The 27079-nt window shown below is 35.5% G+C and overlaps 2 protein-coding genes across 4 annotated transcripts; both read right to left on the bottom strand.

The window, feature by feature from the left end:
• Window positions 1–2103: 2103 nt before the first annotated feature.
• Window positions 2104–4291, bottom strand: LOC130654636 (probable cyclin-dependent serine/threonine-protein kinase DDB_G0292550). The gene is made up of 2 exons (XM_057457283.1): window positions 2501–4291; window positions 2104–2346 (listed from the first exon to the last, which is right to left on the bottom strand). The coding sequence occupies exons 1-2, from the start codon at window positions 4289–4291 to the stop codon at window positions 2104–2106; spliced, it is 2034 nt and encodes a 677-aa protein (XP_057313266.1).
• A 9745-nt stretch (window positions 4292–14036) lies between these two features.
• Window positions 14037–23830, bottom strand: LOC130641988 (protein Wnt-5b-like). 3 transcript variants are annotated; one of them, XM_057449053.1, is made up of 4 exons: window positions 23609–23830; window positions 15943–16175; window positions 15004–15311; window positions 14037–14707 (listed from the first exon to the last, which is right to left on the bottom strand). In XM_057449053.1, exons 1-4 carry the CDS (start codon window positions 23629–23631, stop codon window positions 14237–14239), a joined length of 1035 nt encoding a protein of 344 aa, XP_057305036.1. In that variant the 5' UTR covers window positions 23632–23830; the 3' UTR covers window positions 14037–14236. The 3 variants fall into 3 exon arrangements, with proteins under 3 accessions (XP_057305036.1, XP_057305042.1, XP_057305027.1); XM_057449059.1 differs by lacking the exon at window positions 23609–23830 and adding an exon at window positions 18227–18338; XM_057449044.1 differs by lacking the exon at window positions 23609–23830 and adding an exon at window positions 17544–18117.
• Between the last annotated feature and the right edge of the window lie 3249 nt (window positions 23831–27079).

The following is a 27079-nucleotide window of genomic DNA, read 5'->3' as shown; positions in this document are numbered from 1 at the left end:
CCGTTGCGGCAGGAACTCATTTACTCCTTTTCCTCTACGGGGGAGTATTTGCTTTAGTTCCGCTAAATATGCATGCTAAATTGCAGAATATCTTGAAAACGAGATTAGTTATGAGCAAATTTCGGGTGCTGGTTGTTTACATGTAAGTTTGAAAAATGTATCACCAAAATTTTGACTTTTAGAGCTTTTAACTAGCAGTGTCACAAAATCGTAGTTAACACAGTTATAAAGACGGTATTGGTAGTGTGACAAAGAAGTTAAAATATTGCAATTTTAAGAGCGTAACTTTTGTATATGTTAGCTTTAGCTAGTTAAACTTAAAATCTAGCCACGTTTTAAGAATGATGTGAATACATTTTTATTTTACTGTTTTTACTGTTTCCTAGTAAATTTAAAACTAAAAGATGTACAGTTTAATAACGCTCTGTGGCACTTCATATTACTCTGATCAGTTCAAAAATATGAAATTAGCTGGCTGGTAACTAGCCAGCATATCTACCAGGCAAAACAGCATGTAGCTAGCTACGTTACGGACGGGGGAGAGACTTTAATCCTGCTCATCAGGAAAAGTTCCTCTGCTAAATAAACATAAAGAGTGGATTACCTTAAATTTTAGGTGTGAAATTTTAACAATCGTCTATAACTGATTTTAGTTGACAAACTAACAGCTCTACAAAAGGTGAAAAAATTAAAATTCAAGCTGATCACCACAACGTAGTCTGTCATTTTGTTTCTTATGCAGTTTTATATGTTACATAGCTATTTTACAGAATAACGCTTGAGCTCAAAGGAGATTGGTGCTGATTATAGTGTTATCTCGGAAAAGTCACCCACCACTTTTACGGATCTCCTAGTTAGCAACGTCGTTTACATGACTGATATGAAGTTGGTAAGGTTTACAAAATGCTTACAAAAAATGTCTGAATATATTAAAACAGAGCACACACACAAAAACTAGTGAAAAAAAGGAAGGCTAAATTGATTGAAACAAATAATTAAAAGCTATTGTCTAAAACATCAGAGACAAGACTGCCAAAAAAAAGTAATTCTCAATTTTTGCAAGAAAACATTTCATTAAATAATAATAGTCAGAATCCACCTTGTCCCGAAGTTACACTTATCCTATTGCAGAGCACCCATCACATATTTTCGCAATATAGAGTATGACTACCACTAACCTGAAGTGAGAAATGGATTTTATGTCATTAAAAGCCATAGTTAGTTTTATTTTAATTCGTTTGATAATATAGCACGGTGACATTTATGGAACAAAATCCTGCTTGTAAAAAAACATTCGTGTGTTTTTTTTTCAAATAATCATTTAAATCAATTCCTCGAAAATTTTATCCCTTCGAAAAAAATGGGGAAATGTTATTCAATAGTACTCTATGTATTCTCTTATGCAATGCAGCAGAAATTCCCTACGCGAAAAAGGGTACAATAACCTTTCCCATAACAAATAAAAGGATATTACATAAATATCAACCAACAAGGTAAACCCTGGTTCCCTGTGATATTTGCCTTTGTGATTATTTGACAGACAAGGTAAAAAAAAAACATCCTTGGGAATTAAGTAAGTCGGACTAGCAAAATAGCCTACGTCACCTCTAACTTTTGTTTTTCGTCAAAAGATGAATGTCAATAAAAACTATAAAGAAAAAACAAGTATCTATCCGAATATTTGTTATCCTAAAAACAGTATTTATTTCTCATTATAAAAATTATTTCTAATTCTAGTTTCTGTCTACGTTTTCTTCCCCCCTGTTCTTTTTCTCTCAGCTCTTGGAAGAAATTTGCATATCTCCGATTGATTACACGTTTTCATTGTCTTTCGTTAGATTTTAATGAAGTGCGCCTAAAACAATTGAATCTGTAGTAAATGTTTCTGCCATTCCGAATCTAACAGTCTTGTTGTGTTTTGTTGCATATTCCTGTTAATAATCAACGGTATCTACATGAACCCGATGATGTCCTTCGTTGGCCTCCACCGCACTGCATTCATTCTGATCAACTTTACAGTTGAAATTGCTGTAGCTTCTCTGGTGACACATTACTTTCCCTTCTAGTTTTTCGACAATTTCCACTGTATGTAGCGCACGAGTTTTAAGCATCATATTGTTCTGTTTTGCTGTCCTCACGTACACTCCGTGTATTATCTTCATCATCGCGAAGTTTCTTTTCGTTATTATTTTTTATTGTATTTTGAGTGGCATCATATTGCATTGTTTTGGTGTCCTCACATACACTTTCGTTATCTTCATTGCGATGATTCTTTTCTTTGTTGTCAGTTGTGTTTCGAGCTTCATTATATTGAATCTTTCTGCTGTCCTCACTTACACTCTTTTTCTATCATCTTCATCGTGATATCTCTTTTCCCCATTAATTTCAATTGTATTTAGACCATCATCATGTTGTATTGTTTTACTGTCATCACTTACACTCTCTCTATTATCTTCATCGTGATGTTTCGTTTCGTTTTTATTGTCAATTGTATTTTGACCATGCTCATCATGTATTTTTCTGCTGTTCTCACATACACATTCTCTCTATTATCTTCATCGTGATGTTTCGTTTCTCCTTTATTTTTAATTGTATTTCGAGCGTCACCATATTGTATTATTCTGCTGTTCTCACATACACTCCCTCTATTATCTTCATCGTGATGTTTCTTTTCGTTGTTGCCAATTGTGTTTTGAGTGTCATCATATTGTATTTTTCTGTTGTTCTCACATACACTCCCTCTATTATCTTCATCGTGATGTTTCTTTTCGTCGTTGCCAATTGTGTTTTGAGTGTCATCACATTGTATTTTTCTGTTGTTCTCACATACACTCCCTCTATTATCTTCATCGTGATGTTTCTTTTCTTTGTTATTGTCAATATTGCAATCAACTTTTTTATTGCCATTTTTTATCTCTTCTTGATCATATTCTTTGTTTTTACCATTTTTCTCTGTGGTATTTTGTCCAAACATAATATCCTTTTCGGTGGGATTTCCAGTTACAGCTTTTACATCTTTCTCATTTATATATGATGAAAGATAGCTGTGATAATCTTGTTCATTTGATATGTCGTCACAGCCAAACATATCATCTTCAATAACAGAGCAACTCTGTTTTTTAGATCCATTGAGATACTGACTACTGCAACCAATGTCATAGTTTCTACAGTTGTCGCTAAGTTTTCCCTCTTTTTCTATTTGGTGGTAAAGAATATTATGAGTGTTAGCAATGCCACTATTATCTTCACACCTAATTTTCTTTTCTTTATTGCACATCAATTCAATACATTTCATAATGCATAAATTGTCTTTACCCGTCAGCTCAGTAGTAATGCAGTGCTTACAATATCTTTCACGCCTTGTATCGTCACGATGGTTGTTTTTATCTACTAAATATTCATTGGAACTATTCTCGAGCTGGTAAAAGTTATCCTGACTTCCAGAGTCAAGTGCATTCTTATAGCTTTCTTTATCTTGTTGTATTTCTTGCATGCCAGATTTATTTTCAACCTTATCTGCTATTTTGTCGTTAGCAAAGACATTGCATTCTTCTTGGTTCTGATTTCTGTCGCACTCCTTCTTAGCATTTGTCATTTGGATATTCACCTCCTCCGTCTCTATGTTATTCTCGCAATCATACACAATCCCTGTTGTGGTCTTTTGGTAATCACCAGATACTCTGTTCTCAACATAACCATTTGTATTTGCCATATGGCTGTACATATCTTGCATGTCGCTGTTGTTTTGACAACCATTCACATTCCCTTCAGAGTTCGTTTGGTTATCACCAGATGCTATGTTCTCAACATAATCATTTGCATTTGCCATATGGCTATATACTTCCTGCACGTCGCTGTTGTTTTGATAACCACTTACATTCCCTGCAGTGTCCTTTTGGTTATCACCAGATGCTCTGTTCTGAACATAACCATTTGCATTGGTCATATGGCTATATGCTTCCTGCATGTCGCTGTTATTCTGATGACCATTCACACTCCCTGCAGAGCTGTCGTATTTACTACCATGGTCAATACATCTAATGGTGTCTGAGCCTTGACTTAAGATGTAACCACTATCTTGCTGTTTCGGCTTAGTTTCTGCACATCCATCACTCCCATCGTCTTTATCATCGTGATTATGTTTCTCCTTGTAGCAGTCAATGTTGTACGAAGTGTCTTCGTCTTCTTCTTCTTCATCCTTTTCTTCATGTTTCTCCTCGTTGTTTCCATGGTTTCTCAGATTATTACTGTGAGACAAATGTCTTTTTCCTATACACACAGGACATAACATTATAAAATGTTTTTGTGTTTTTTTCATTACATGCTAACACGAGAATATATAACGGGGAATGCGAAGCAAAAAACAACGAGAAAATAAATATGACAACTGGATAGAAAGTAATAAAGGTGAAGTCTAAAAAACAGAACACAGAAAAATTTACGCATTCAACATTATATTGGAGAAGAATTACTTTACGCATCACTGACATACTGCCTAGATGCGAGCCGCGGTCGACAGGACGGGGAGCCGCAGACGAACCCACCAACTACTTGCAGCAATATGTTATTTATCTGTTTTCTATATATTAAGCTTTGCTCGGAATTACCTGTTTCACTTGATCCAAATCCATCGCATGCACTATCAGATTTCTTCGAACTGGAAGGTTTATTGGATGCTTTTAATTTCTCAATGTCAGCCAGAGTAAGGATAAAATCTCTGCGGCTATCCAGTTTAGCTTTAATCTGTTCTGCACGTTTCTTTCTCACCACGTCATCATCCTTGTCGCTTCTTCCCATTTTAATGGTCCAAGCTGTAGGCAATTTAGCTGGTTTGTATTTCTGTTCCTGAGCAGTTTTTTCAATGCTGTCATTGAAATCAAAGAACCATGCTTGGGGTATTTCATGGTTGCTTTCCTTACCATGATCGTATTTCTCTTCCTTGTTGGTTTCATTTGTGTCGTCATTAAAATCAAAAAACCAAGCTTGAGGCTTGTTGTTTTCGTTCTTTATGGGTTTTTTTGCTTCTTGTAACCATTCTGGTGAAGCTCGCTCAACGTCGCTCGATTCTTGCAACAATTCTGGCGAAGGCTGCTTAGCGTCGCTCGATTCTTGCAACATTTCTGGCGTAGATTGCTCAACGCTGCTTGATTCTTGCAAAAATTCTGGGGAAAGTTGTTCAATGTCACTCGATCTTTGCGACAGTTCACTCTCGCCTTTTGATTCTACAATGACATCTGATTCCATTAAATCATTGTACTGTCTTGGTCTCGCAAATCGTTTTGTCGGTGGTGGTTTGGGTAAATAAGGCAACGCTGTGTAAGATAGTAGACGAAGATGGCTACCGTCGTAGTTACGATTACATAAATATTCTGCGTGTTTTGCATCTGTTGTCGCGTTACACAAACTTGGAAGATTATAATCAGTAGCTGCTTTAAATCTTCTGTGGCCGCGTTTTTGAATCGTTGGAGTAGATTCCATAAACATTTGAATATGTGGCAAGAATCCTTTTTTCTCAACATTTTGACTAGGAGCTGATGTTCTGTCCAATCTTGAACTTGGTGGACGAGGTGGAAAATATTCTCGCCCATGTTGAATTGGTGGCAGAAAGAAGCTATGTTCTTCTGTCCTGTCGGCAGGGTTACGGCCACGATTCTTTGCGTTATGTCTTTTTGGAGCTTCCCTTTTTTTATTTACCGGTTGGTGATATTCAAATCGTTTACCGCGAGGTATAGCTGGTTTTCTAGGATCATAGTCATCTTTTCGCGTATCCCGTTGATGCCCAGTGAAAACCCGACCCCGGAGTTTTATCAGCGTTCTTGGGCTGTGTGATTCGGTTACCGAGGTTTTTTGGTCATTTTTAGATTCATAAAGCGAGGAGCTTTTACCACGTGGTCTGGATGGTTTTCTTGGATCATATTTATCATTTTCCGTGTCTCTTTGACGACCTGAAAATCTTCTTCCACGAAAGCTTATGATTTCTTTTGGACCACGGGTTTTATCTTTGTTGATTGTGTTCTCCTGAACATCGTTTCGTTGGCGAAACAAGAACTTGTTTACACGAGGTCGAGCTGGTTTCTTTGGGTCATATTGACGACGCCGTTGATACTTGAAATCAACTCCAAATGCACGTCTGGTTGCTTCAATTTCGAGCCGCGGTACTCTTCCACTGCTAGGTCTTGTATCATCTCGAGTTAAACCATAACCGGACGATAGGTTATAAGTTATTTTGTTTTTACCAGGAACATACTCATCCTTTCTTGGACGAGGAGGTGGTGCTGGCACAAAATTTTGAGGTGATATGGGATGCTCTCCACCGCGTTTTTTCGCTGGCTTTCTTTCATCGTAATATTTCTTGGCAGGTCTTTGCACAACAGTTGATTTCTTGGCATCGCTGCCTTCTTTCACGTTTGGTGGCTTGTTGTCACTCCAGTGGAAGGAACGCTGCTTCTTTCGAATTGGAATCCAGCTTTTCCAGGTTTTCTTATTTTTTACCTGGTGTGTTTTTTTCTTCAGCTTACTTCTAAGAACTGGTATTTTACTGCCTTCTCTCATTCCTTTGATGACAGGATCCATCTTTCTGTACATGAGTACCTCTCAATCTAAGACAAGGAAGGGCGTTATCGAATACATATGCTTGCACAAGCTATTAGAGTCAAATATCTTACATATAGCTTATGGAGTGCATTACCCTAGTTGTTAAACTCTATCAACGCAGATCAAACTAAGTGCGATCATTGTAAATCACGTCACGGTTCTAACATGATATATTGCAACAAAGAGGAACCCTTATAATCTTGCTCCCTTATACCAGATATATCACTACAGTACGGTACCGCATATTTTTTACCTCTATTTAGTACGAGGTTCGAGTTATAGTCATTATCTAATGTTCTGGAAAGAATTGGATCTTGAAATTTAGCAGACTGTTGTCTAATAAAAAAATATAAAGATTCGATAAGTATCATAGCTGTGCAACATAGCAAAAAAGGGTTGTTAACCCTAACTGACCTAGAATTTCCAAAGGTCACCAGATTTTGAGTTATAACCATTCCAAAATTGTAACCAAGATAGCCCGCCCTGCGGTTTCCAGGTACTAAAATGATTAAACATGACCAAAATTCACAAACTTCGCTGGTTAGAGAGATCTGGAAACCATTTGACCTTGTAGGAAATTCTGTCTACTTTAGATAAACTTAGCTAGAGTGTACCAAAGTCACTAGATTTTGAGATATAGCTCTTCTGAAATGGTGACAGACAGACATCACGACCAAAATGTTTCCATCATCTGCACCCTTTTCTATCAGCATATCCTTCTCTTCATGTTTTTGAAACAATTGAGTATAAGAAACAAATAAGAAACATTTGAGGCTTAATCAAGAGTTCAATGTTACTTATGTATCTGAAAGAACTTATTTAAAACAGCCTAGTTAGGACAATATATTTATAACTTCTTAAGAGTGTGTAAACTTTCTCTGAGTGATACGTAAAGCAACGTCGTTCCCGGGGCATTTTGTTTTTTAATGAATTTGATAGCGGTGTAATAAGGGCCAAGGAGTCAAGAGGCTCTGGGAACAAGAATGGTACTTAAAGCCTTGTCCAGACTGAAAGCGTTGAGGATGTTAACACTATATGTAGTACAAATGATCCGTATCAAGGGCGTTAGGGCAGTTGCTTTTTTGTATTCAACACCGATAAGCGCTTCATTGTCGATAACGGTTTAACATTGTTAGCTAACTTCATTAGTGTGAACAAGGCTTTAGTATTTTGTCTCAACAAGAAATCACGTGAGTTCTATATCGTTTATTCTTACTTATACTTTAAACTTTAATGTTGCCTCAGAGAAGAGATATTCCAAGATGCTACGAAGTATTTCATACTTTTAAGAACTTTTGCACTCACGCTAAATGTTTGGCGGAGGTTCGCCGTAAGTAAGAACTGCAATTTTCAAATGATTGTATTTACCGATGGGTAAAACTTTGCTGTAGGGTTTTAAAATTGTGAATATAAATGTTAAGGATCGTTGAAATGGATTCATCTGCCGTCCATCGTATGAATTTAAAAATTAGGGATTTTAAGGTACAGAAAAAGAAAGATGTATCTCACCGAGAGTTGATGTTTCTTTAATCTGTTCTGTCGTTTCTTCGATCTGTTACAATCGTTTCTTGCGATTTAAAAATCTCGTTTGGATATATAAATTGATGCAATCTCTTCTTTTATAAAATCAGTCACACTAACTTTCCAAAAATATACTAATCGCTCAAAAAGCGTCCAAACTGGGCAATGTCTAAATTAAAAGACGCTTGTAGAATATATATTTGACGTCAATATAGTGCATGGTTATTTGACGCCATATATTTGTCACATCTTCGTATCCAGTCTTTTTAAGAAACTTTAAAGGAAGATATGGAAAATAGACTAATGAAGAGGTGGTATCCGGTGATGTTTTTGCGACAAAAATAGATAACTTGTTTTCAAACCAGTAATTCCGGTTTGAAACTAGCCAAATATTTAACTCTCGGCATATCGACACGTCATGATAGCTTTCCATTGTTGAAGTTTTGTCGTCTTCTAAGATCCTATCAACCGTGTTGAATGCGTTCCTAACAGAATTTAATACTTAAGGTTCTAGAACAACCTGGGTAATTGCCGCCAGGAAAAATGTCCATGCTAATTTTCACTGTAAAATTGCCCACTTGACAATTCTTACTTAGGATAACTGCCCCTTGAAAATTGCTTCCTGGAACACACTTAGGATGAGCTTTTGTGTTTCAATTGACTATCCCTACTCTCTGATGAAGGATTTGGAGTAACACATGTAGAGAAATGCTTGGGTGGTGATATTGACCATGATGAACTTGAATCTGTCCAACATGGCGATAACAGTGGGTCGCAAGAGTAAACATCAATGTTTTATCTTAAAATGTGCTGGGGCCGAGAATGCGTCGCAAGGGAAGAGTAAGGTAGAGATGAAGGTTACTCAGAGACCCTGCCTAAAAGCACCTGCTTATAAAGCAGACCAAAATCAAAGACCGTGACTTCGTTCTCAGTGGCACACGATAGAACGTAGAGTCCTAAATACAATGTAGAAAAGAAAGCATGCACCAATACCAGAATTTACGCAGGGACAAATACCTAAACGAAAGAACTGTGAATTCAGATTTATAATAACCAGATTTTGCGTCAGTAAATACCAGAGCATTTCTTAAACTAAAAGTTAGTGAATGTGAATATGAAAACATGATTGAATAACAACAACACGTATTGACAATCATGTAACAAGGAATAATTGTATGTATATATTGAGTGGATATTATGTTGATTTGTTTCACATTACACTCTTATCAAAATTCTGACTACACTGGTCATTACTCTTATTTCTCTACTGTTTTAAACATTAGACCTATTGCTTTTAAAAGCCTGATTTTCTTACAAGATATATTCATATAAAAAGGGGGGACTGATATCCATTTCACTGAATTCGTGTTACGTGGTAGTGATAATTTTGGTGACACGTTTCATAAGGATACAGTGGATATGTAGCGCAGTGAGTTACTTCATTAAAACTTTCATGATAATTGAGGTCAAGTGAGAGACGTTCTTATGTTGTATAGGGCATGGTATCATGGCATTGTACAGATAACGCAATGCCACGGTTGCCCAGAAGTCACCCTCGATTCCATTACCTGTTGTCGTTTTGCATGTCAGACAGCGAGATCTATCAATAAGCGCAGCGCCGATTAGAGAAAAATCCCAGGGAACGAGGTTGCCTGGGAGTGTCACAACAACTTTTGCGTATACTTGCCTCAATCGATGTCATTATAGGAGATATGATGATGGTCACGCCAAACAGAAGTCATTTCTGAAAAGTAAGCGAATTGTTTTGGTAATATTTCACCATCACTGTTTAATTTTGCTAATATGATTTTAAGTTATTTGTATCACAACAATTTATCATTTACTGGTTGTCAGTTTTTCAAAGATATGTGTCGAGAGATCATCCATATTAGCCATTCCAATACAACCAACGGAGTAGGAAATCCTTTTGTGATAAGCCTCTTATTCTGATGTATACAAGATTTTTTATCCAAGTTTTTCTAATTCTTTTAATAGTATTTCATTTATCAATGAAGCATTAAAAGAATTAAAATGCGTCATGGGAAATGGATCATTATCAAAGGTCATTTGCCCAATGCAGGGATGATTTTGTAAATGTTGGATGGAAGGAATTATAGTGGAGGAAGCCAATATGGGATCGCTTAAAAAAAACGCTCAATTACGCCTGGGATCGAAAAAAAATCGGCCGAGAACAATTTTTAATATGGCGGCGGAGAAGTGATCAAAGCGGGCCTTTTTTATTTACCCAGGCATATTTATTTTTTTACTAGTGCTGTTATCAATCACTTGAAAATATTGGGATGCGTCTCTAATTTGTCGTTAGGGTTTAGACTAGCTCAGTTCCATTTTTATACTTGTGATGGCCACCTTTCACCTGATAAATAAACTATTAGAACTGCTCAGTGATTGGTAGATACATGCTATTATCTCATTTTTATTATTCATAAAATTTTAGATCACAAAAAAAGATAACAAGCAGCCGTTGTAGCTTGGTACTGGCGAAACCAATTACAAAATAAACATACATAAAAACAAAAAAATAATGCAAAAAAATGATTTATTTGTAAAAAAAATAGGTTTTTGTAGCTTGTTCTTTTGTTATCAACACTCGAAAACTAATAATTTCAAAACGCTACACTAGTTTCACTATTCTCGGTAGTAAAAACGGCGACAAAAAAGGAACGTATTTCAAAAGTTCTACTTGCTAAAAAACCGTAAAACAATCAGCGGTCCGGCTATTCCAAAGAATCGATCGCCGGAGTAAATTTGCCTAAAGCGACTGGACGGGAATGTGCCAAATTTCCTGCACCTGGATTGTTTCATTAATTCTACCTTGTAAAAATGTCATAGACAATTGCTGGGTTAACTTAACATTCTTGGGTGAAAATAGAGTTTTATTTCCGATCTTTTTTAGGTCGAAATTAGAGTTGGGCGGGTTTCTGTATCATTTAGGGCTTACCGTTAGTTCAGTGTATTTTTACCACGATCTTTTTAAAAGGGATATTTAATATGTTATAAATTTTAATTAATAGTATAGTATATAATATACATTCGTTTACATGTCAAACAATAGTCGGTCAACACGTTTTTTTATTAAGAATGCCAAAATTTTAATCAGGCTGTTTGTTATCCATATTTCTGCCTTGTTCTAAATAATAGGTCTATTATTTTCAAAGAAACGCGTTTATGATCAACCTTGTCTCCATTGTGTTTAACTCTACCTTCCTGGCTTTTCTAAAGCCAGGAAGGTAGAAAAACAAAACGGCCTTGAAACGAGGTCGCTTTATTATTACCGCTGTCTCTATTTTATCGCAACATAATCTTTTATAAATCACAAAAGAAAAACAATTTGTTTTCAAGGAGGCGCTATTTCCCATCATAAATCATGGGTTCGTATTGAAATTTCTTTCTACAACATAACCAAAACGCATCAACGATATCATTCTCCATCATAATCCGCCCATCATGTAATCCATGCTTTATTGACAGAATAGCAAATTTTAAACCAGGTATGAAAACTGCCATCAGTAACAAAAATAACGCGATTAACCCTGACGCCTCCAAAAGAGAATTTTCTATAACTATCTCCTCGTTGACACCATCTTTAACTACAACATGAGCACATTCATCTACATCTCCTTCATAATAGGGGTAGACGATCTCCTTCAACAATGTTTTTTCTTGGCAAAACTGATATATGGTAAGCCTGCATTCTCCACTATAATCAATGTCTAGTACATTGGAACAATTTGGTGTTAACGGGATTGTCCAAGATTTGTTGTTACGCAAGTAATTGTACATGTTACCATGGAGAAGTAGATTGATGTAAGGCTCGCAGGAAATATTAGCAATATAATGTGTTAACGATCCTTCATGCGTAAGGGTGATTGTCTTAGATGAAAATTTGTTTTTGGACGTTTCTACTATAAGGTCATTTCCATCATATGAAGTGCATTCTTGTACGAAAGTGTAACCAGGATAGGTGCGTATGGTGGTATTCATTTCGGCATTCTTTTGGTTCGTTTTCTTCAGCCAATTATAATACACACATGTATGCTCCAACTGATCGGGATTTTCCTTCATATAAGTTTTTATAATACCCAATTTATAACTTACAACTCGCTCTTCTCCTGCGGGAACTTTTACGTGGGTTCTATCATGTTGTAGTATTTCTAATGAGAAACAATCCAATGATTGAGAGTATTCTTGATTGTGGGATGACGGATTATTTAAAGTGATGTATAAATATCCCTTTGTAGCATCTTTGACGCCGGGACTAAATTTCCACTCGTATGTCACGTTTTTACACGCGACATCCTCCACTATTGCTGTCGCATAAACACACAAGATAAGGAAACATCTTATACGCATCATCCCACTATAACTGCGTTTTTATCGTTTATCCAATTGACGTCAGATTGTTAGTCTTTATTTAATTGACGTCAAATTAATAATCATAACATCATTTTCTGCGCGACCTTATATATATACCTTCTTTTGAGCTCTAAAATTCGTGAAATTCGGCAGCCCCAGGTTTCAATTAATCCTAACCAGAGATGGTGTAGTGGTAGCTCATTTGACTTCAGGTTCAGGTTCGAGTCCTCACTCCGGTGCACTTTAAATGCAGGGTTGTAAGCCCATTTAGTGCCATCTAATGACAGCTAACGGGCTTATGTGTCAGGCAAGCAAGTTAGAGTGATGCTATACGATTCTCTGGCGTTAATGTAATATTTACAGTCAAAGTGGAGGAAGAGCTAACCGTTAGAATGAAATCTCCAAGGACGTTAAAACTTCCCGTTACTTACTTACTTTGTAAAGAAGGGTCTGCCGTGAAATTAATATCATTGGAAATGGAAATTTAAATTTTTTTTTAATTTCTTTATTTCTACCCAGGATAGCCCCTTCAGTTCCTATTGGTACTGTTATTAACAGGGGTCCTGCGAAGGGGTCTTAGTGCGTTTAAAGCTCCCATTTGAACTACGAAAGTCGTGCAAACACTGCAATTACTCAACTAGACAACTGCAAAATAACACCAAATCCTATTCTCATGATGAGCGCTAAGCAGAAGAGATAGATTTACTCTTTTATAGTATCTGGCGTTTGAACCCAAGACCTCCCGCACTGTAAGCAGACGTTTTACCATAAGGCTACCAGTCAGAAATTATCTCTTTCGATTGGATAAATTTTGGGTTAATGGTTCGTGATAAATATCTTTTTGGAAAAATATTTTTGGCATTGCTTATAATTTTAGATCACAAATTTTCAGGGAAAATGCGAAATTAAGGGCATAAACTTTCACGAGAGACTTTCGCATAAACTCAAGTTCATGAAAATTACCACGTTTAGTGTGCGTAGAGTATTAAAGATAGGAGTGCTTATCCTACAGGGACGTAAAAAAAGTATCCTCTCCTTAATAAACCCTTTCTCCGCGCACTGATATTTTTTAAATAATTATTTATACTTGTGGCATATATTAACAAATTTAGCTAAAATCAAATACGGTACAGGGGTAGAGAAAATAGGGAGAAATTTTGCGGGCATAAATGTTTGCGGTATTTCACAGTTTAATTGCGAATATAGTAGTTCCCAGTAGTATTTTTTATGGCCAATCATGGAAATGAAATTATGCAGGTAAGCGCTTCTTTTTTTCCTTGTAGTGTTTTTAGAAAAAGAGAAAAAATATGAAAGGGAAGAAATAAACAAATATGATGCCGAAAAATAGATGATAGGCGCAATGAGTAGAAAGGAAAAGGGAAATTTCACTAAACGATTATTTTCCGTTAAATGAGTCTCCTCATGCAATATTGTTCGGAAAAGTCTGCAGTTCTCTGCATTTTGCGGATGTGTTCTTCCCTTTTTACATTTTATTTTTTTTTCAATTGATACGTTTTCAAAGGAAACCAAGTAACCAAAGTAGCAAGTAACCAAAATTTCTAGTAAAAAGAACCAATAAACTCATCAAAACTATTTACAACAATAAATATATTCGTAGCTATAATCTTGTAATTCCTTCCCAAGCAAAAGCGCGGGAAAGTGTAGTAAAAATCAACTTTGTTACCAGGGTCTCTCGTTTAGGGTCATTTTAATGTCAGAAAGACAAAGAGTCCTGGGAAAAAATGTGTCATTTGCACCTATATTCAGTCACTTCTTTTTCACACCAATGACATTTGACGTCACAACACCATTTGAATGTGCAGCGACATCTCACCTTTGCTTTTCTTCGTACCGGATTATAACCACGTCCGCAACAAAGTATTTTACATGACGTCATATCATCGCCCGATTTTGGTTTTGTATTTAAACATACTCGACCCTGGGTACCAGCAATACCCAGCGACTGTATGACGTCACAATAGTTTATTCTTTCAGTGTAGACTAAATCAGTTTTTTTTAAAACCCTCCTCGGTTCAGCGGATACCAATTTTTTCATATTTTTTATTTTTACTTTGACAGCATTTTTATATTTATCATAGAGCTTTTGACCTATGACTTTTAGTTTTGGTAACCAACGGTAACATGTTTTTGCAATACAATTTCCTGTCGTTCCATAACAAGAACATTTTCTGTGTTTTTTTGATAGTTCGTGTGCTATCTAAATAATTTAAAAGCATCTGTTAGGAATAACAATTAACCAACCTTGTCCCTAGAACTTTTTTTATTAGTTTCAGTGGCCCCCAGTGGAAACAACCCACTCACTATAGGTTTTTGTGACTTTCTGGGCTAGCCACTTTAAATATTTATTAGTATTATATTATTATTATTTGGAGAAGACTTTTTTGTCAAATCGTTTCTAAAAAACAAAGAGTTTTGAGAACGAATTTGTCATATGGTAGAAACGTATTGATTCCCTATTTAAAATTAAAAAGGTCCTAGGTACCAGGTTGTTACCTTTCTTGAAGCTTTATTGTTTTGTATCAAGACAAGCTTCTTCAAGCTTCGCTTCTTCCCATCGATATATGTCTCTTCGCGACTCGGATCGAGAAATATTCGAGTTGTACGTATCGCATATTTTAAATGATCTTTGCAGTAACTCCAATAAACAGGTTCTTCTTCGTCATTTTTACTCCACATGCGACGATGAGGTGTCGCCGTGCGACATCCACAACTGTTTAACACGCCTCGATCGCATTCTATTGAGAGTTTATTTATAACACCTGCGGAGGAGATAGCATTTACGTACGCGGTTTCCGGTGTCCCTAAAAAGTCAAGTAATTAGGTTGTCGTAAAACGAAATATCGTTTGTGGTAAGGGAAGACTGAAGTAAAACTGGCTATTTTACTCCGTTTCGAGACTTTTATTTATTTTTTGATATTGTGAGACTTTGCATTGTCTCTAATACCTTCCTACTACGATTGATTTTGTCTTTTATGTTGCCTTTTGCTACTTCTCAGAATAACAAAAAAGTCCTAGGAACGAGGTTTAATTGAGTAGAACAATATCGTGCACCTTTGATCATGAAGTGAAGTGAAGATTTTTGTTTTGAATCCCACTTTATCTGGGAGTTTTTTAATTTTTTTTATAAAGGTGTTAAAAATGTTCAATAACTGTAAAAAAAATAATTTCATTAAATACAAATATTTTACGGTAATTTTTTATGTGACTTATTGCATCAGCATCGCGCACGTATAACTACTTATTGTATTTACTCTAACGCTTTTAGTAAATGGAGAATTTTGGTAAACAGTCATGTCAATTTGATCATTTTCTCTCTCCCCAAATATAAGCTGAAATGACCTTGGGTAACTAGGAAAACCCGTTTACTGTCGAATTAGAGGCACCCAGAGTTAGCTTGCTTAAGGTGTAAAGGTATCCAACGAAGATACATACTTCTTTTAAATAACTTGTTACTGAAGTTATTATTTGAGCAATTCCATCGTTCATTCACGAATTGTCTTTCACAATGTGCCAGACCATCAGTTGTTCCCTTGCCAACGAGAAGCAAAACATTTGGATCAACTAAGCATGCTTTTAACTGGCCGTCATTCAAATTAAAATGGTAGCACATTGACTGGTCTTGTTTATTCAGTTTCTTTGTTTCTGCAATTACGCGGGAATACAACCTAAAAAATAGGATTGTGTAAGACATTGAAAAAGCCTTGGCAGGAGGTTGGCGATAAACTCTAATACCCATAGCGGGAGAAAATAAAACTTTAAAGCGAGTACGCATCTTGATGTGCCGGTGGAGACTGATTTGGAAATAATTTAGACTTTCTGCTGAAGCAAAACATTTCTTTGAATAACTCGAACAAATCTCGACATTTCGTCCATGCTGCGACGACAATAGGCGTACTTCGGAATACTGCCACGCAGTCAGAATAGAGCACCAACGTAGCGTTATAGACTTCATAAACTTTACATAAATCTCATTCTTACTCTCCCAATGGATGTAACACAACACAGAGATATTAACGAACAAATGTATTGTACAAAACTCAATCTCACTATCTTGAATTATCAAAATGCATTTGGCCTTCCAAAGAAGTACAACAATGTGCAAAATATAGTGGTGCTATACAGAAAAAAACCCTTCCCCCAACAACAAAGCTGAGATTGTACCTATCCAGAATTGTTTTCGAAGGCCGGGGATAATTATAGGTAGGATAGAGGAGGAACGGGGGGAGGGAGGGTGATTATAAGGTACATGTTTTACACATGATTGTAGTTACTTGAATTGAGGGGACTGGGAATGAAATAATGTGAAGTTTGTGGCACCTAAAATGATACGCGCCAGTTAATCTCTTATGCTGACTGTGACAAGCAAATTGACGTCATAACGTACAAACACGCATGAAAGAAAAATAAATGAAAATTAAATCATGAAAATTATAAGCAAGAAAAACTTCCTTGTTAAAGAGAATTTTCCACATAACAACACGCAAATCAGGCTCTTCGCGTTTTTTGCACTGGTCTTTATGTATTTACATTATACGTAACGATAAAAATCAAATTTAGGGTAACCTAGAAAGCTTTTACAAACCTTTTCTTTTTTATAAGAAATAGAGTAGTAAAACTTGGCATAATATGAGTGAAGTAAAAAGGGTTAATCAATACCTTGAGCTGTAAAAAATACCAGCTAGATAAACCGAATTGTTAACCAAACTTTGTACAACTTAACCTATAACCATATCATTAGCAGTCACGTCGGAGAAACCCTAAGACGGAACTGACGTGGGGGTGTTTATGCTCCCTCCCACTCACGCAAAGCTTACACAGTACCCAATCCGGAGGTATTAAATTTTTTAAAAAAATTATTGACATCCCCAACTATGGCGGCGGCTTTCTTGGTCACAATATGGACGCCTCAACTTTCAAAATCGTTTCGTCGGTTCCTGTAAACAACCAGCAACTCTTAAATAATTTCAGCGCTCGATAATTTTGCCTTCTGGAACTAATAATACCTGCACATAAAAAAATCAAAGGTTACTCACCACCATTGACCAAAACAAGTGTGCAAGTTAAATAAATAAATAAATAACCAAAATTTGGTCTTCTTTGCTTTGGTGATGAAATATTTCATGCTGAATAGAAGTTTTACCCAGATGCGTAAGAGTTTCATCTCTTTCTTCACAATATTATATTTGTGTAAATCAACTGAAGTTATTTATTTGTTTATTCATTCATGTTTTTGTTTGCTTTTTAATGAATACAGTTTATTGTCACGTGTCGTCACTGTATATTGACACTGTAGTGACTTCTGCTAACACTTTATATACTGCTTAAACACTCCATTGTATAGCCGATTCTTGACACTTCATCGCAGGACTTTTTATCCGCTTTTTCTGCCCACGATATTATTTAGTAATTTTATTTCTATTCTACATAAAAACGTCTATGAATACAAATGCATATACATTGAAAAACGACCCTGCAATGAACAGATAGGGTTGGAAATGAAATGCTGTTTTTAAAAATATCCATTTACTTTTTGAGTGTTTTGATTTTAAAATGTATTTAGATTTAACTTTATATATCACATATTTAAGTTGCTTCACTTCCGGGTAAAAACTCTTACAACCCCCGATCCTAATTCCTTGTCTTCCCATCTTTACCCCGTTCTAAGATAACGAGATACTCTCATGGTCAATAATATTATCAGAAACATATTTATTACTTGTGGGTAGGAGATCGGCACAGCAAGATCTTGTTATAAAAATAACGATTTCACATTTTTCTCGTTTTCTTTTCTCTTATCTTCGTTCTTCTCATAAGCCTTTGTTCTACAGATCCAAATAAACCCCTACAATAGATGTTGTGGTTCATTGCAACACATTTTGCAGTGAGTGGCCTATCAGTGTTCTTATTATACACATAGCCACGACTTTTGTATAGACACTCAAACAAACTTTACCTGTCAAAATACAACTTGAATAAACTGCAACTGTAGCACTACTAAATTTCTCAGCACAAAATAATCACAAGACACCTTCTATTAGTATCTTAAAAGCAATAAATAATTGTTGAAATACTCTAGAGGTGAAAGAGATAATGATTGATTAACTAAAAATCGTAGATATTAATTACTGACATCTACACAGCTAATTAAAGACTGCGACAGCTTCAAAAAATTGATGTAGCAACCTCTTCACCATATCCTGTATTATAGTTCTTGGAATATAACCAAAAGCCGTATTTTTACGCGTATCATTGCTACTCAAAGGTGGCCTAATTTTGCTTCGCGGCAATTTTCTTAGAATAGAATTCACTTCCCACAACAGTGTCGATAACTGGTTATCACATTTGTTATTTCGTGACTCCGTAACACGTCTATAGAGAATCCGCTCCCATTGTGTCATTAATAAATCTTTGCCAAAGTCTAAATATACCGCAAATTTGCTGTATAACAGGAGGCGAAAAACTTTCATAGTTTCAAGCCGGAGCTGCAAAGAAGAAGAATTAGTAATAACGTACTAGGCTCGTCATTATTCTTATCTATTGTTCTAAACAATAGACCGATTGTTGTCAACCTGTAAAACCAGCATTACATTCTTACAAAGCATATACTAATAAAAGAAAATTCGTGTACTTTGTAAGACCTTAATTGGTAGAATTGGTATTTTTTAGTAAAACGTAGATAAACAAACAGAACGAAAATCTGAGGGATCCTGAAAGTACCATTAACCTTTCAATATATCAAACCATGAAATAACACAAAAAAAATTCAACAAAGAGTTTGTTATAACGAAGAGTTCTTTAAATGTTTTAAGAAAAAGTGGGTGTAAGTTAGTTCGATATATCGGAGGTTTCGTAATATCGAGAGTTAGCTGTGTGTGTGTACACTTAGTGCTAAGTCCTCGTAAGTTGTTAAAGATCGAAAGCAACAAATATGCAAATCAGCTTAATGTCCTGTCATTAATTGTCTTAACCAATGAAAAGCTTTTGAAGTATTTTATACCCAATCATATTACACGTACGTTTGTAGTAATCCTTTTAGTGTTCATGCACTTTTGTCTCTGCCATTTCCTAACTATGTGCAGCGGTGTTGTTTCATCTTGCTTTTATGACAAAAATGTATACAAATGTTTAGATTGGGGAAGTTAATGCCGATTTTTTATCAAGAGGGATAAAAATATTCTTCGCATGCCTTGATATATTCAAATTTTATTTTTAGCATTTTAAATTTGATTTCAAAAAAGATTTGAAAAGATATTACAATTTTGAAAGTGGAAGCAGGAAAGACAACCTCGCTCCAGGGCTTTTTTCACTTTTTGATTTTGGAATAGTGTTTAAGAAAAAAAGGCCTGGGGACAAAGTTGTCAGAAAAGACACACAGAAGATGTTAGCTATTTACTTAAGGTCCCCTTTCTTCAGGTTTCCAAGCACCTTTTTAACAATGTTAGGAAGATATAAAAACATCGATTTTTATGGAGGTAAACAACAGCAACCTTGACCCCGGGCTCTTTCTCTCTTTTTTTCTTATATCAAAAAGAGAGAAAAAGGCCTTAAACGAAAGACTCAATACCTTACTGTCCGACTAAATTGCGTCGGCTGATTTTTCCGTCTGTCGGTATTTCTTCTCACCACTTAAGATATCCGTCACCTTTGACCGTCGTCGTTTATTTAATGCGATATCAATATAAAAGACAATTTTTATTGTTTTTACCTCTTTCAAAAAAATTTCAATAATGGCTCGATTTGTTGATCAAACATAATTTTTTCTCAGTCAAAATTTTAGTCGTTGTTAGAATTTTCATCACTTCGCGCGCAAAATGTATAATCTTATTCAGGACTTAATCCTTTAAATTGTAAAAGCACGCAACATGCTTAGGACAAGTCTTTTTTAAAAGAAACATCGTGCCCAGAGCCTTTCGCCTATATAAAGAGGAGAGCCGTCTCATCAGCTTATGATAGGCATAGAATAGCCCTGCGTACGAGGTAGACACAGCCCTTGATAGAATATTTTATGAAGTATGTTACTATTTTTATACCGTAACTCCAATTTTCCAGGTATCAAAAGTTTCATTTTTTTCATTTCTTATATACACGAAGGCATCTTACTAGGCAAAATAAATAAATAGACAAAACCAGGAAAAAAATGTTAAGAAACACCAATCTCGTCCCCAGGGCTCCTTTTTTCGTTTTCTGACATGTAGCTGGTGCATAACAGAAAGAGAAAAAGAAGCTCTGGGAACGAGATTAAAGAAACCCCCTTTAGATCTCATGTTAGTCTAATAAGTGCTAAAACTGTAAAAAATTTTAATAAAGTTTCATTACTGCGGCTTTTTGAAATAGTCTTTTGGAAAATTGTCCCATTTCCTCTGCAATGGAGGGTGAGAATAAAAGCTGCATTTTTAACCTTCTCACACGCGGATAATCTGTTTCTCATCAACTCAAAAATCGATCAAATTATATCTTAATCTAAAACAAGCGGAAATACTGAAGCATCAAATTAAAAATAAATCCCTCTTGTATTATTATCTAGATTACTTTGCTTACACCATCAACACAAACCAAATTCACTAGTGGTTATGGTAAAAAAAAGAGCTATGCAATATCTAAAAGTTATACCTTCTGTTCCTTTAGACTTTTACTTTCCTATTCTGATTTTTAAGTTGTACAGAACACCTAATCCCTTTTTTTGGACACCTACAAATAATAATTAGCCGTTTTGTGTGCTTCATAACATGCAAATCGGATAAACAAAAGAGAAATAAACAAACAAAGGCAAAACAAACAAACAAGTAAACAAAATAAACAAAATACCTGCACCAGCATAAACTTTACCACGCAGTCAATTAGAAATTCACTTAAAAATCAAATCTCTTGATCACCTACAGCGATCATGATTGTTCTGAAAAGCGATTTAATTACCATTGGCCAAACAAACTGTGTTGAAGAGACCCCTTAGTTTGTTTTTTGTTATCATGTCCGGCCTACTCTTTAGCTACCATTCAACCTTCTTTGTCTTTTTACAGATATAGTTTGTTATTTTTTTTTTAGTATATTAATTTTTTGCTAATTAACAACACGAATGAAGCTTTATTTATAATGCAAAAAATATATGATTGACAAGTATTTGATTGACAGTTGAATGATTGACATATCCAACGTTACCTATTTTGCCTTGATTTATCAAAAGCCTGGAAAAATTATCTTGTCTTTCTTTAACCTAAAAAGAGTGGTTTAGAAAAGGCTAACTACTTTTCCTGAAAATAACGTACTGGGTAAACGAGACCAAACTTCCACGTGTTTCATTTTACTAAAGTAAATAGGAACTTAAAAAAATGGGTCAAGAAAATTATATCGAAATTTTAAATGTGAGTCAACAACGTCGTTCTCGGCGTATTTTGCCTATTTGACGAACTTGATAGCGAACCTGTTACAACGGCTCAAAGTCCAGGAGAATCTGGGGACGAGGATGACAAGCCAGTGTAGTGAAAAGCTCTGCTATATTTAACGCAAAAGATCTGCTTTCTTGGAACTAGGTTTGTCCTTTTTTATTGACTAACGCGCGTAAAAATAGTTCTTTTTATTTGTTTGGCTTGCAAATTTACTTATTTGCTTATTTATTTTCTTTATGCTTGTTTGTATTTTAATTTTTTTACGTCATACTAAACAAACCGTTATGTCTAGACCTATACACACTTTTTTTTAAAAAGCAACAGCTTAGTATAAGCAATGCAAGAACTAATAAATAACAAACAAGACACGAGTGAAGATAACTGAAGAGTGAGGACCTGAGAAACAAAAAGAATATATCGTGGTTACAATTTACCAATTACATAACAAAAAAAATACTAACGTTATGCTGGTAATTTTTTTCCAAAGTTTCAGACATATAGAAGATCAAGAGCAACCTCGTCACTAGACCATCTTGTATTTTTTCTGACTTTAAGACCGTCTCGATATATAAAAGAGATAACAGGTTGGTAGAGGAGAAGTAAAAGGCTGGCACAATGTGCTAATAAAAAACTTACACGGGTAAAGAAAATGTAATTGATTAAAAAGGACTGTTGCTAGGCGTGGCCCTTCTGCATCACGCTGTCTCGCCGTCTTGGTATAAAAAAAGAGAAAAAATAGCCCTGTGGTCGAGGTCTAATCAGGAATCAGGTCATGCTTTGAATAAACTTCTCGCTTCTATAAGATGCTTCACTATAATTAATTTTTCAATAAATGTCCTCTTATTCACACTTTCTCCAACAAATATCCGCTATAAAACTTAATGCAAATGTTGAATTTTACCGAGAAAGAGTTATTCAAAATATCGGAAGATATATCGTCGACGCTGCGCCATCTTCACCTTATAATAAACAATGATGGCATATCGTCGACGCTGCGCCATTTTCACCATATAATAAACAATGGTGGTATTTATGATGATGTTGATATTATGCAAAAAAAATGTATTGCACTAACAAAATAAATTACAAAACTTTAGCTAACCCCTATTACTTATGGGGGAGGGGGGGGGGGGGCACTGTGTCCCTCCCTCCGGTTTTATTTTTTTTAACTTTTTGCCACGTCATCGAAACAATTTGATTTTTGTGACTTTTCCTAAACAAACATGACGTCATAGAGCATTGAACATTTTTTCCGTCTAAATCTATCATATTGAAGTTTTTTGTACAAGGCGTCTTGCGATAACTATTTATGAAGATGCTTGGGGCAGCGGTAGGGGGCATCAAAGTGTAAAAAGAGTAAAAAAAGCCCATCAGTAACAGAGTTTAAACGCTCTTCTCTTCGAATAAACACCCTTACAAATTGAAAAATTTAACAAACGCCTGTTCTTTTCAGCATAATGGTACACGTTTTTATTGGTCAAAATTTAGAACACCTCAGACCATACCCTTAGACTCAACCAATTTTTACGAACGTCACTAAATATGGTCGTGTGGACGGTCATACAGGTAGGAATTCAGTTTTTCTCTATTTTAGAATATAAACGTAAACGTGTGTGCAAATCAAAACAAAATGATCTCAGTAGCATCTTATAATTTCACATTATTTAGATCCATGATGGCTTATAAAACCATTTTTCAGCAATCTTTATACTTACAACTGACTAACATGGTTCTGCATCTCGGTGATAATAACATAAGCTTTCTTACATAAAGTTCTTCTTAGTCGCCATAGTTAAAAACAAAATAACGGACAATCACACTGATTTATATTTCTTTTCCATCAAACATTTGTGTTTGCTATACACTGGCGAATTTTTTTTATTTATTTTTTTTTTTTTTATATATATATATATATATATATATAAGAGTACCTAACATCAGGTTTAGCGATCTAGAGGAATAAATAATATTCCATATAATATTCTTCGATGTTAAAAGACTTTAGACGAAGTTGTCCTGAACAAATGTCATCTGATTTCTGCCAAGCTATATATCCAGACACATAGGCTTTCAGCAACTTAAAACCTAGACTCTTAACAAGATCTTGCGCACAGCTGTTTTGAAAAGCAAAAAGTTCTATAAGGTACAACCCAGTGCGTAAGGCGTAAATTTGTTGTATTTTTTTTCAAAATCGTAAGACCTCTGCGTTGGAGGGATCTATTGTAATTCCTTAAGCCTGGGTATAAGCAGTGTATTTTCTAATTTGACAAGTTGTTTATCCGTGTCAAATAAAAGTTAGTTGTATTTGTAAATACTTTTTGATCGTCTCTACATTTCCTTGTCTTTACACTAAGATATCTCTTTGATGAGTTTAGTAACAAAAGAGAATAGCCAGATTAGAGAAAAAAACACGTCAAGCGCCATTTTGAAATGTAAAGAACGACAAATTAATCATCTCTTTAATAATAGCCGTCGTCTGTCTGTCTCTGCGCAACATGGCGGAGCAAGTAGCGAGACCCGCCGAAAATCCCCGCGGCCCTGCAGCTTTATTTCGAATCCCCGGCAGACCCCGTTTTTTTACCGGCCTTGCTTTGCCGCTCATTGTAATAAACCAATCACGAGGCTCCATTTTCACTAATGACCAATCCAAGTGCTTCGCGGTCTCAACATGCCGACGGGAGGAAACATGCTACCCCTACGAAGGCCATTTTGGTTTGGAAGTGATGGTGTGAAGTTTGTAGGTTTCCTTTCAATCCTCCTTATTTCTTCTGAGTACTTTTTATCCTATAGGATTATTTAGTTTGTTTTCACATGTTAAGGTGAATATTTCATCACGTTTTCTAGCTACGTATAAATCTTAAACAAACCAATTTTAAGTTTTTGGCTAGCTACAAAGCGTACATTTTGAGGCAGCTAGCTATAGCTAGCTTTATTTATTCCTATACTTTTAAAGTTTTTATTCAGTTTGGTATATTATTATTTATTTTTATGTTGAAGTTGGGTCTACCTAGCTAGCTCCTCTTTTAGCTACATCCTGCTAAAAAGTGAGAGTAGCCAAATGCTGTTTGGCTGCAAGTGAAAGTAGCCAAATGCAGTTTGGCTGCAACACAATTCTTAACAATTCTTATGCTAAATGCAGTTGGCAGCGGCCACTTTTATTACTGATTTAAAAATTTATTATGCAAAATAAAATTGCTGAGTAATTTTTTAAACTTAACCGGGTTAATGCCAGGCTGTTCACTGATTTCTTTTAAAACCGAAGCGATAAGGATTTTTGGAACATGGTATTACCCCTGTGCTCATGTATGACACGATTCACCTGTTAAGCGCTCAGCCTGGTGTTAACGACGGGCTGTTTCCTGTGTTTTTATTTAAACCGTTGTGATAAATTTTGTTTGAAAAATTTTATTACGCCTGTTACTCATGTATGACACAATTTACATGTTAAGTGCTCAGCCTGGTGTTAATGACGGGCTTTTTCCGTGTTTTTATTTAATTCGTTGTGATAAAGTTTTTTTACCTGCAATAAACATTCAACCTGGTGTTAACAACAGGGTGTTTTGTGTGTTTTTTATTTAAATTGAAGTTGCGATAAGTTTTTTTGGGAAAAGGCTATTATGGCCATAACGCATGTGTGACACCATTTACCTGTACTAAGTGCTCAGTCCGGTGTCATGATTAATTTGTTAAGGTTTACTGAAACGTACTCCGCAAGATAAAATAATAATATTGACTATTTTCTTTTCTTATGAAGGGGTAACAACAGGTTGTAAACTGTGTTTTTATTTCGGTTAAAGTTGCAGTAAAGTTATATATATACATATATTTTAAAAAGTACATTACAACCGAAACACTATAATGTTGTGTGAGCTTTACTCAATTTACGACATATTCTGCATACCTGTACTAGAGCACTCCAATTATGGAGTTTTTTTAGTTTTTTTATGGGGTAACGACTGGATTTTTCCTGTGTTTTAAGTTAAACCGAAATTGCAGTAAAGTTTTTTATGAAAAGGGTATTATGCGTTCTCGGCCCACTGTCATGATTAAGTTTTGAACTTTTACGGAAACTTATTCCGCAAAATAAAATAATATTGCCCGATTGTTTTTGCTATGGCGGAGTAACAACGGTTTGTAAACTGTTTTAATTCAGCTTTTGTTGCGGGAAATTATTTTTTTTTAAATATCTTACAGTCGCAACACTGCAATGGTGTGGTCCCTTCACTTGATTTACGACATACTGCATACCCGTACTAAAGCGCTCCACCTCACCGGGTCGCACAGTTTGCGGTTCTTATTAAGCGCTCCTCAAGGCGATCAACAACAGTTACTTGTGGCTTAACCCGGCGTTTCGACGCCGGGTCTCCCGGCTAGTTAAGTTATATTTTGATGGACAGTCGAGACAGTTCTTATAAACTGTAATTTGTCATTTAGTGTATTAACAACATGCTCACTTGAGGAGATTATGAGGCTATGTTGAATATACGAGGCCAATAAACCGGGGGAGGGAGGTTGGGGTGGCCATGACCTCCTTTCTCCGAAAAAGACGATGTTTATTTTCATAAAAGAAGAATGCAAGTGAAGTCGAAAGACTAAAAAAATTGCACATGCGCAGGATTGTCACTTTATCTCTTAGGGTATTTTACTTGGAAATACTATGGATGCATGACGTATGACGTAATAGTTCATTAAATCTATTACAACACCTTTTCTTGGATATCATTTTGTGTAGTTATCCAACCTTGTCCCCAGGGTTCTTCTACGCCCATGATATTCTACATGATCAATAAAAGAACAGAAACTTTGTGTATATATTCACATACTTTACGAGTTTTTGAATGGCTATGTTGTATAAATATTCGTTATAAATAAATAAAAAATTAAATAAATAAATAAAATCACATAAAAAAGTAATAAATAGGCATATTTCCGTTATTGTACTTGTGTGTGAAAATACTGATTTCTTTAATAAGTCAATGCTTTTCTGCACAAAATTTATATTATCAACCTTGTCCCCGGGCTTCTACACCTATAAAATGCTGATAGTCGGCAGTATTTTGTAACATCATAATAAAATCAGACATTCTTGACTTATAAGAAACCCTCTTAAGCTAAACCCATAAAGTTGATGCAACAAGACCGTCTAAAAACTGAGACTGGACCCCCCATTCGTGAAATTGGCGAAA

The sequence above is a fragment of the Hydractinia symbiolongicarpus genome, chromosome 1, assembly GCF_029227915.1.
Source record: "Hydractinia symbiolongicarpus strain clone_291-10 chromosome 1, HSymV2.1, whole genome shotgun sequence".
Taxonomy (NCBI): Eukaryota; Metazoa; Cnidaria; class Hydrozoa; order Anthoathecata; family Hydractiniidae; genus Hydractinia; species Hydractinia symbiolongicarpus.
The sequence above is the reverse complement of the archived record's forward strand: the minus strand, read 5'-3'. Positions and strand labels throughout refer to the sequence as shown.